This window comes from Monocercomonoides exilis (genome assembly GCF_001643675.1).
Source record: "Monocercomonoides exilis strain PA203 chromosome Unknown scaffold1-2713096, whole genome shotgun sequence".
Taxonomy (NCBI): domain Eukaryota; phylum Preaxostyla; order Oxymonadida; family Polymastigidae; genus Monocercomonoides; species Monocercomonoides exilis.
The window spans coordinates 353360-365000 of NW_027150546.1; the positions used below are offsets into that span (position 1 = coordinate 353360).

General features: G+C 41.2%; 3 protein-coding genes across 3 annotated transcripts in view; 1 reads left to right on the forward strand and 2 right to left on the reverse strand.

Annotated features, from left to right (window-relative positions):
* Positions 1–2952: 2952 nt before the first annotated feature.
* Positions 2953–3413, reverse strand: MONOS_11649 (uncharacterized protein; the record flags this gene model as incomplete). The annotated part of the gene is made up of 3 exons (XM_067864199.1): positions 2953–2969; positions 3087–3115; positions 3193–3413. The coding sequence occupies 3 exons, from the start codon at positions 3411–3413 to the stop codon at positions 2953–2955; spliced, it is 267 nt and encodes an 88-aa protein (XP_067736156.1).
* Positions 3414–3560: 147 nt separating this feature from the next.
* MONOS_11648 (uncharacterized protein) lies at positions 3561–4007 on the forward strand (the record flags this gene model as incomplete). The annotated part of the gene is made up of 1 exon (XM_067864198.1): positions 3561–4007. The coding sequence occupies one exon, from the start codon at positions 3561–3563 to the stop codon at positions 4005–4007; it is 447 nt and encodes a 148-aa protein (XP_067736157.1).
* Positions 4008–7337: 3330 nt separating this feature from the next.
* The window catches only part of MONOS_11647 (uncharacterized protein), a gene marked incomplete at its 5' end in the record, with an annotated part of 5755 nt that continues 1451 nt past the window's right edge, over positions 7338–11641 (reverse strand). The window contains one exon of the mRNA XM_067864197.1: positions 7338–11641. This exon is cut by the window's right edge and continues 1451 nt beyond it. Within this exon, the coding sequence (XP_067736158.1) occupies positions 7615–11641 (4027 nt within the window). The 3' untranslated portion in view covers positions 7338–7614.

Here is an 11641-nt window from a genome sequence, read left to right on the forward strand (position 1 = left end):
GTGAACAGTCAATAGAAACAGCGTTCACCACAGAGCTGATAAATGTTCAGAATGGTATATTGCAAATGGAAAATGCGAACTTGGTAAAAATGATCTCCATTATTTTGCAGTTTTTGCTATATTCAACAAACAAGGAATTATTTCGTATTTGTGAACAAGCCTTTTATTGAATTGAAAGAGTAATTACGTTGCTTTCGATCACAGCAGGAGAAAGATTTTCAAGCGCAAGTGAAGAAGCAATCGATAAAACAGATGGCCGATGAGAGAAGCATTTTCTCTGCACACATGCCGCCTGACTCGTCGAGGAAAAGTTGTGAACGTATCCAGAAGAAGCCAAAGATTTATCAGATGCAGCATGCGAAGAATCAAAAAGATGAATGTTTGAGCGCGAAAAGGCCACGCCGACGCGAAGCGGAAGGGATCGTTTCTGTTCATAATCGTTATTTATTTCATCAAAAGATACAACATTTTCTGGAATGCAGTGTTGGATTCGATAAATTATTATCGAAACACTCTTAGCGCATCCGCAGCAGCTCCCACTCATCTGCAAACACATTTAGAAAGCACGTAATACACTTATCATCACTTTTCCTGTGGGGCGCTTGACCTGTCGTATATGTAGTTCCATCAAAACAATCGACTGCAACTTTCACACTACGCAACAGCGAATATAACAACTAACTTGCCTTCTTTCTTTGCCACTTTGCTACCACTAAAATGAGATATATTTCCATTTAACTCCTATTATTTATTCCTATTCACAGTTTTTCTGTCTTCCTCTTCTTCTTCCTCATCTTCTTCTTCCTCTTCTTCTTTCACCTCAAAATTGAATCCTTCATTTCCTTCTCATTTTCATTTTTATTTGAAAAACTATGAAAATTTCAATATTTCTTCTTCTTCTTCTTCCACATTTTCTTTTTCTTCTTCTAATTCCTGCAACATCACTCATTTGCCGCTTTTTTTTTCTTCTCAAACAGCCTTCCCTTATTTAACGTGATGCACATTATATAACCCTGCTGTGTAATCTCTTCCTCAACTGTTTTTGGATCAATTCTCACATGTTATGTGCAACCCGCTACCAGTATATGAATCGCAGTCATTGACGCAGAATTATACTGCCTTTTCTAATATTCCCTCCAATTAAATAGTCTTACGCACTGAGAATGTACAAGAACAATAAGCAGCGACTCCTTATCCTGAGCATTCCCTTCCTCTTCTTCTTTTTTTCTTTCTTTCATTTCAGCTATAACAACGCCTTCTTCTTCTTCTTCTTCCTTGTATATTTCCAATCCCAACTACGGTTCTTCTTTCTCACCAAACGATCACAAGTCTGTAGAACATCTGAGCCATCGAGCGCCTTGTGCCTTATCCAAGATAGAGATTGCTAAAAAAAAATCAATGAAGCGCCTGGCCAAAAGCATCTTCTTGCTCCACCTGTCCAGCTGCCACATACACTCCCTTCTTCATTTTCAATACGGAAACAGCCTCAAGCATTGGATGAAGAACTGCATAATATCTAATATGGATTTTTGATAGAACCGATAGTGTTACCCATTTCTTCTTCTGAGGTTAGGGCTGCGTTGTGATACAAAGAAGTCTGGAAGGAGCTACGGGTCGAACGAGAATGAGGCAGCTGGAGTTCAATACGTTTTTTGTAAGGAAGAGAGTAAATATCACAGGGCACTTGTTACCCTGAAGGAGATGTAGAAGGAGCTAATGATAAGGACGCCATCATACAAGCAGGCGAAGCGACATTAGCAGCTCATGATGAAAAGCGAGATGAATGCGTGGGGATGAAACGAAGAGCTGCTGAAGACATATCCACACAATAAACAGGTGCTCAAGCTGAATTGCCAGCTGCTGCTGGAGATACACAGAGACGAGTACGGGGCTTAGATGCTGTAGAAATGAGTAGATAAAATTTAGGAGGATGTTTCTTCAACAGCTCTGTGTAACGAGGATCCAGTTTGCAGCAGAAAGAAAGAAGTTTAAAAGAATTGTTTGAGAGAGGAAAATGGGACTGACAAAACAACTGCTTTTATTTCTTCTTCTTTTTCTTCTGCTGCATCATCTTCAGAAAGAGAATACATTAAGCTGGTGAGTAGAGCTCAGAGAAAGTTCCTAAACGGTGGGAGAGGGAGGTTTGGGAATATGTATTCAAAAAAGATGAATAAATCGGGTGACACATAATTTACAAGGATAATGTTGATTGGAAAAACAGATTTGATGAACTTTCACATGAAGATGATTATCCTTCTTATCTGCATGATCAATTTTCTCTTCATCGCGCCTTTTATCATATCCTTCATTATCTTTTTCACGCTTGTCACACTCTTCCTTTTAGATGTTGCAACTCTGCAAATTCTCAGCATTATCATCATAGATGCCACTCGCTTCGCATAGCCGGACGAACTGATCTTTGCCAACGAAGTGGAATATGGCTAAATTCATTACAGCGACACAAGCTTTGCTCTGCAATCAGTTACCGTTCAATAGCAAGCGATGAATAAAACAGCTGAAAAAGAACAAAAGATTGCAAAGAACACGTTTGATAAGACGAATCTCTCTGTGATGTTGAAGTCTAAGTTTATTTTGTTCTTCTTCACATTCGACAAAGCAAACATAGAATCTTTTTTCAAACAGAAAGCTTGAATTAACTTCTTTTTTATCTTCATTTTGAGGTTCTGAATCTGCATCGGCTGAAGAAAGAACATGTGCTGCAGATCCATTCACATTTCAACGAGTTCCAACAAACGGGCATGTTCAATGGTATCTGTCCGCTGTTGGATGGATGCCAGCAAGTGAGACAGGCGAACATGGTTGGGTCCAACAAGAGGGAGAAGCTGATAATTCTTGCGGTGATTCTGGTGAATGCAGTTGCTACAGTGAGGTTAGGTGTGCCGTTAGTGAAGAAAACCAATATTTTGTTGTCAACACTGAATAAGAAGCGCTTCATGGTCCTGCAGCGGCTGGCGTAAGTTACGAAAAGAATGATTCGGAGTGTGATTAGAGAGCTTCTTCACTTGAAAGAGAACAAAGTCGATGAAGAAGAATTAACAGAAGAATATATGCGAAAAAAGGCAAACGAGAAATGCACAAGAAGCATAGGCAGCATCTGAAAAATAACAGTAATTCAAACAATTAAAAAAATAATAAATCATCTTCACAAAACTCAGCCATCTGAACCCATACGTCTCAGCAACCGGAAGTTCCACAACATCTTCAAGCTTCCACTGCTTTTCTTTGATTCTTTTCGAATACTCTCTGTGCACTGTGGGATAGTCGCCTTTCGTTTCATCTTCTTCTCCTTCCTCTGCCTCTTCTCGCTCCTCCAGCACAGCCAGTGCAATCGCTGCTGGAGACAGGACCACATCCTCTTTCCTCATCCATGCTGACTCCAACCTTTTCTCCATAATCTTCCCCACTTTGCACACTGCAGCCTCTTTCCCTGTCGCTTCATCTTCCAGCTTCACCACCACACACCTCGACTGCGGCGATCGCGACACCAGCTGCAATGTTATAAACAGATCGCATTCACGTCTGCCGCTGCAAAGATCCGCATGCCCCCCGACTTCGTGCCCACCTACGCTGCAAGTGACAGAAGCGGCCCCACCAGCGGAACCGAAAGCATCGCCGAAAGATCCACATCGTTCACATGCACAACACCCCCATACAACACCGCCCCCTGCTCAACAACATATCCCCGCAACGTCTACAGTGTATGGGGTGACAGCGGCATATGCAGAACATACACCCCAGCCGCCTCTCAATGTTGTTCACCGCTGCCGCCTACGTGTATGACGCCGCCACCACCAACGCATACAAAGGGTCAATCGCAGTTGCTGAAAATAAAGAAGAAGATAGCTTATCGTCTTCTGCTGCCTTCTTCTCTTCGCTTCTCCGCCTCCGGAATGGCGAAGTTGATCTGCGTGCTGCTTCAGTTGAAGATGGCGAAGAGGATGAAAGTGCTGAGAAAAGAGACGACTGCTATGCTGCCTCAGCAATAAGAAGCTTTTGGAGATACCCCACAAAGTGAGCAATAAGTTTCACCAGAAACACTAACAGTACACAAATTCTTATCAGAATGGTCGACCAGCAGAAAAAAACCTACTTGCTTCGTACAATTTGAAAAGATTGAAGCAAAACATATTAATATGGTGCATCTGAATAAACTGAAAGGGAGAAGGAAAAGGCACATTCTGAGGTGAAAGAAACTTGATGATACAAACTGTTTGAATTTAAATATGAGAAAAAATTGTTTTTTTGAGTTTGTTACAAGTGGAGATTTATATTGAAAATTAATAATCAAACTTTAACTTTTAATAATAACATTAATAATTGCTTTATGTCAACTCCTTTTTGAATATTTTTCGATTGTTACGAGTGCAGCTTTGATGAATTTTTCCTGACTGATAATTTTTTAATAAAAAATTCAATAATTCAAGCAAATCAATTTTGTTTATCCTTAAATATAAGAAAATAATAAAAACTTATTAAATATTCAAAAGTTCAAATGAATATTCGAACAGATGAAATGAAAATGAGGAAATAAAAACACTTCATTCATCTGATTCAAATAGCTGGAAAGCAGTCGCTCACATAGTTAATTACAAAATAAAGTTTAAAATATATATGATATCAACAAATTTGTATCATATTTTTCTATAAAAAGCGAAATAAATAACGATAAATAACATTTATCAAACAAAAATGGGAACGGAATGATCAACATTTTTTGATCATTTTGATCTTATTTTCAGATCAGTTAAACGTTTGCGACTTTTCATAAAGAATGACCCATATAATCAGTTATCTTTTGGAAAGTCGCAGCTTCATTGTAATTAGCAATCTCTTTGTTATTATTAAACTCTTCCTCAATAATAATCTCGCTGCAACGTGGGCATTTATCCTCCTTTATTCAAGTGATATCAAGCGATTTATTATAATTATTATACACCAAAAATTATTCAAAGTCGAAAAACTTTCAACCAAAGTCGAAAAACTTTCAAACGAAATCGAAAGTTTTCATTCGAAGTCGAAAAAGTTTCAATCAAAGTCGAAAACTTTCATCCAAAGTCGAAAAAGTTTCAAACGAAATCGAAAAAATTTCAATCGAAATCGAAAAACTTTCAAGCAAAGTCGAAAGTTCGAAATTTTTCAAAATTTCAAAAAGTTGACAAAATTCAATAAAAGTCAAAAAACATTTTTATTGTTGAAATATCATGATATTTGTTGTTTTAATGATTTTTCATCTTTTTTCCGATGTTTTTCTTTGCCTTCTTTTGTCCAATCACAAAAATGAGAAATGTGAGAGAAATACTGATGTATTTTTATCTTATTTCAATTGAAAGAACACTGCTTTTCAAAAGATTTGCAAAAAAAATAAATATGTATATTTTTTCACAATAAATGAAGAATGATGCACGCAACATTGGCTCTCTTATTTCGCGTTTTTCATATCAAAAAACTCATTTATTGTGGAAGGAAACAAATGTTTTGTGTTTCGTTCAGAGTTTATTTTTGAGTTTATTTTGATTCGAAATTTTCAAAATATGCAGAAAACAATAACACAAACATTGCTGATAATATTTCCAAAAACAAAAGAATATTTTTATCTTTTGTGGAATACTTTTTATTTAACGTTTTTATTTTTGTCAAAATTTCGATTTCGATTGAAATTTTTTCGATTTCGTTTGAAACTTTTTCGACTTTGAATGAAAGTTTTCGACTTTGATTGAAACTTTTTCGACTTCGAATGAAAACTTTCGATTTCGTTTGAAAGTTTTTCGACTTTGGTTGAAAGTTTTTCGATTTCGATTGAAAGTTTTTCGACTTTGAATAATTTTTGGTGTAATTATAATTATTATAATTATTATTATTATTATTTCAATAAAACTGCATCTTGCGATACTTCACGGATCTTATTCCTAATAAATATTCAAAATATTTTATTGTTTCTTTCTTTTTAAAAATCAATTGATATGCATATCTTCTTTTTAAATACTTATCTCACGATTTTTCATGGTTTCTGTTTCTGAAATTGTCTCGCGGAACAACGCGGCAATATTTCCAATAATTATCACACAATGCATTGCAGTTTCTGACATTGAAATTATATTTTCATAATGCGCAGCGCGCTGTTCGACTTTATCAGCTGTGCACTCTCTTCTATTCCGGATGATGAATCTCATGTTCAGATCCCGGTAAATTCTTCAATAATGGATTCCACCTTTCCCAGTGTTAAATATTGATCTAATTCTTTTCCATCTCCGTATCTGTGTTTTATTATAACAGGTTGTTACTTCATTTTCATTGCGGACAATCAGGATCAACTTTGAATTTGAGTATTGGTGAAGTTAGATCTTAAACCACCCATAAATCGTGATCAATACTCATTATCTCGGAGCAAACCTGCTCCTTGTGTTGGTAGATTCGCTCTATTGCGAATTGTGAATAGATGCATTTTGAGCTCATTTGTCAATGGATGATTCTGTGATGAAAGATGTGAAGAAAAGAATTTCTGAATAACATTTCAAATTGTCTAAACAAAAGAAAAGAACATAAACATGGAACCCTTGCTTATTGGAGGATGAAGCTCAAGGTCCAATGCTTCAATAACCAAATAATTCTGTGCAAAAAAGTAAAGTAATGATGTCCAACACCAACAGAAAAATTTTAATGTCAAAATTTTTTTGTAAAGTTCCTTTTGTTAAATTTTCACAAACAAAATCAAAATTTCACATTTCGATCAAATAATTGTTACTTCTCACCAAATTTTTCTGATATGAAAACAAAGCCTTAACAATGTTATTATTTCCATTCAAGAAAAGAAATGTGAGTGGGAACAGAAATTTGATGAAAATATGAAATTTTCGTTTTATTTGAAAATTAACATAAAGGAACTTTTCAAAAAAAACTTGACATTTGATCAAATTTTTCTTCACAGAAAGTCAATAAAATTCTCATAATTTTCCAATGAAATAGCTTGAAGTTTCATGTTTTTCCCTTAATGTTTTTTCCAACTTTTCGTTTCAAACAAATGAAATTGATTCCTCTCTTTTTTTTATGAATTACAGGATTATAAACTATTTATCTTCGTTATTTTTAACAAAAAAACTTAATTTCTCCTGAGCATATGTGAAGGGTTAATTGTAATTCAATATTATCCAATTTACGCAACAACACATACAAAAAAAAAAAAAAAAAAAAAAAAAAAAAAAAAAAAAAAAACGAATGGGAAAGTCAAAAGAATCAATCTGTTGAAAAATAATTGCAAATTCAGGGCTCTTTGTAATTACTGAAGCAATGTATGAATCTGAGAAAATTTTCCGCAATAACATTGTACATTTCCATTGTTTAATTAAATGAAAAGGAATACATATTGAATTGAATAAAAAAACCTTGTTTTATTTTTTAGAGAAGCCAAAAAATAAAAATAAAATAAATATGGAAAAAAAAGTCAGAAACAAAGAAAAATAATTCGTTAACTGGAAATTACATATGAAGACAAACATAATTTAATCAATTCATCAAGAAAGAAATAACCATACTTATTCAATTTTTATTACAAATAACAAAAAACAAGAAATAAAAATCTAAAAATTTACTAACAATTCAATGCGAATTGATAGGAACTGCATAAATGTGCTGAAACATCATCAGCAATTGGTGATTCTTCTTCGATGAAGAAGGCGAAGAAAAAAACAGCAAAAGAGAAGGCGGAAGGCTCGTGATGTTCACCGACGTCAAGTTTTGTTCCTGCTGCAGCTGGCTTAGCGGCGCAGACAGCAGAAGATGCTCACACATCAGCTTGTCAGTCTGCCTGACGTGTGTTGTGAAGTACGAATAGCACATGTCCACCAGCTCCAGCCCCATCGCCTCCGGCACCCGCCCCTCCTTCCGCAGCATCCGCGCTGCCTGAAGCGAATACTTTATCACCCGCACAAAAAACGACACGTGCTCACTGAAATGGACTGATATGTGCCTTTTGCTGAGCTTGTGCAGCTGCATCAGCGCCTCCTCCTCGTTCATCGCTGCAATCACAGACAGCAGCAGAATGCGCAGCGAGCAGTACACTTTGTGCTGGCTGATCGCTGCCACATCAAACGCCATGTGCACCAGCTCCTCCTCTGTGAACAGCGAGTGCGCCTGCTCCATGTCACGCCGCATGTCTTCGCTGCCTTCGTGCAGTGCATTCACTCCACTCACTCCATTCACTCCACCCATTCCATTCATTGAATTTACTCCCATCTCATGCATACCCTGCCCATTGAACCTGTCATAGTGTCCATTGCCCTGAAAATGAGACGCCGAAGCTGAAGCTGAAGACGGCGATGCGAGAGAGGACGAAGAATACGGCGGAGTCTGCCTATTCGACGACACTTGTGAGGCAGACTGAGCCGCTGCCGCTGCCGCTGCTGCCTGGCTGTTCTGCGCAATCACCTTTCTGAGCACGTCTGTCTGCTGGCTGAGGATATCTGACGCGAGCGTCGACTTCAGCGCCGGGTCGATCAGGCTGCTGGCAGCCACGAACAAGCCGCAGAGGGTGTAGTGTGCTGCATCCAGCGAAGGCACATCACACAGACACTCGTCGCTCCACCCGCTGATGTTCAGCTGCTGGCTGCGGTTCTGCTTGTTGATCGGCGACGTCGGATCGAGCCGCACAATCTTCGCAGTGATCTTTGCGAAGTCGGACAGAGAGTTGCGGGTGGGGAAGATGCAGAAGAGGAAGCCCAGGAGCACAACAACAATGCTGATGCACGCCACGAGGATGATCAGCGACTTGCTGAGGGCGATGCGGTGCCGCTGCTCCTCAATGAGGATGGCGTCGGAGAGCAGATAGCCAGCACGGAGGTCGTAGTTGAGTGCAGATACGATGTACTGCACCGCCGACGAGTTCAGTGAGAACTCTTCGTTTGCATCCGGAAGCGACATCAGCTGCTCCACAAACGACGCAAACTGGCCCGTCAGCCCTTGCAACCCCGAATACTCGCCGCTCATTGTGATCATCCGCTGCGGGAGCGGAATGTCGCAGTCAGTGCTGTCAACAGCGATGCACGTGGTGGTCGAGATAAACAGCTCATACAGCTTCGAGCTCACACTCAGCGTGCGCTGTGTGATGAAGGAATCAAACAGCTCATCGCCTGTGAGCACATCCTTGTCCAAAGTGGGGTCCCCTCCTTTCTTCACCTTCTCGTTCACTGCCCCGAAGTACATCAGGCTGCGGCCGAGGAGCGTGCGGGTGGCGTCCATCGAGCTGTTCAGGTGCGACAGGTCTGACCACATCGGGTTGGTTGCAAAGGCACACTCAAAATTCTCTGTGGGGTTGGCTGAGGGAAGCTTGGAGCCATGCAGCACCAGATACGCGATGAGGTCGAGTGTGAAGAGGCGGTAGGAGGACAGGAGCACGCCTTCGTTGTGGTTCATGCTGGTGCGGAGGGAGATGATGCAGAAGAGGAAGAAGATGAACGGCATCACCACAACAGACACCACACCCGCTGCAATGCGGATGAAGATCGAAGATGGAATGATGTTGCTCATCTTCTCCACGGCCTCTTCCACGTAGATGCGTTTCTCTTCACTCACATCCTTTGCAGTTGTTGAATAACCTTGAGACTCCTGTTGAGATAACTGAGACTGCTGTATTGCCAATTCTTGTTGCTGCTGTTGTTGAATCTGCTGCTGCTGCTGCTGTATTTGCAATTGTGTCTGAAACGACGGTTCATTCTGCATATTTGATGAACAAAAAGAAGAAGAGGTCTTATCAGAGCCAGGTGTGCTGCTGTGTGAGGGAAACGCTGCTGACGACGACGAATGCGACTGCCCGTGGGAAGGGATGAGCATTCCGAGTGTGGCAGAGGAGGAAGAGGCAGGCGACAGGGTAGCAGATAAGGAGTTGAACGAAGTTGGTCCCAGAGAAAGAGAAGGGAAAGAAGGTAGGAGCAGGTCCTTGTATTCCTGCGCAGCCAGCACACGTGACGTTTGTGAGGGTGAAAACAGGTCTGCGCTCTGCGAAAGCGCGAGGGAGGTGTTTGAGAAGGGAGAGTGCTGAAGCAGAGCCAGCTCAATTTCTGCTTGTTTCGCAAAGGCCTTCGCATCGGCTGGCGAAGGGCGCTGCATTGCCTCCAGCGGGCGGGAAAGAAGATACGGCTGGGAGTTGGAGAAGGAGGAGAAGAGGGAATCTAAGGCAGAGGAGACTTCTTTCTGTGACGAGGAAGAAGAGGAAGAGGAAGAAGAAGATGATGAACTTCCATTCCCACACCCACTCCCATTGAAATTCGCCTCATTTTCTGGATCAACGAGCGAAATCACCCGAACATCGCGGTCTTTCTCTCTTTCTGAGCGCGACGTTAGAGCATTTCTGAGGGGAGAATGCATTTCACACAGAAAAGGCGAAACAGAAGTGCCATTTTTGGTCTGCTGGCTGTTCTGGCTGGTGTGGCGGAGGAGGGTGCTTTGGAGGAGAGGGACGCTGGACAGGTGAGAGACAGAGGTTGAAGAGGAAGATGAGGAGGATGAGGAAGAAGAGGAAGAAGAGGAAGAAGATGATGATGATGAGTAATTCATTGGAGGGTCAATGACATGCTGCTGGAGACGAGAATAGGAAAGAAACATCGACTCCATCTGTTGATCAAACAAGTCGCAGTCAGACACAAACTTCAGCTGATTTTGTGTTTTGTCTTCATCTTCACATCTTTCTGATTCTTTCTCTCTCTCTTTCTCTCTCTCTTTCTCTGAAAAACTAACTTTTTCTGTTATTTTCTCTTTTTGTTTTGATTGCTGCTCGGTTTGTGTTCCATTCAAATTTGATTTCTCTTTCTCGTTCTCCTTCTCCTCCTTTTCTCTTTCTCTTTCTCTTTCTCTCTCTTTCTCCCTTTCCCTCTCCTTCTCCCTCTCCTCCTCGTCTTCCTCGCTATCAATCCTCTTCTTCAGCAGCTGCAGCTTCTCCTTCGGCACCATGCATATATTCGCCAGCGCCTTCTGCCGCTTCTTCTTCATCTTCGACGCCTCAAACACAAACAGCAGGATCAGCAGCAAACCAGACACAACCACACTGCCCATCCCAAACACACACAACAGCACAGTGTAAAAATCCCCCGTCTTCGCATCTCCACTCAGCCTGTCCACAACCAGCTGCTTCACCCACTCTGCTGCTATCACAGGCACATTCACATCCAGAATCAGCTGCGACGTGAACGCCTCCAAATTCTCCGCGGAGAAACCCCGCCCTTGCTGCAGGTCCCTCACAGTGACTGTCATCTGCTCCACGAAGTCGATCAGGTTTGTCTCTTCCTGCCACAACAGCTGCGCCTCAGGCACGCTGCTTACGAGGGAGATGCCAGACGCCACCGCCAGCATCATCGGGTGAGTGTTATGCTCTAACAGCTCAATGGACGCAGAGCTTGTGGTGAGTGTGTACACATTCAGAAGCGCATGGGCGATGCTCGAGTGCTCATTCCACAGCGTGTCGGACAGCTTCTGAGACGGCAGCAGGAACAGCAGGTCAGCGCGGATGGGGTCGTAAAGAGGGGAAGTGGCGTAGACAAGCTGGTGGGAGAGGAGAAGAATGTGGCCGAGCGATTTGACGATGACAGTGAAGTTGCTGGTGACCTGCACAGAAGTCTCGATGGCGCAGTTGAAG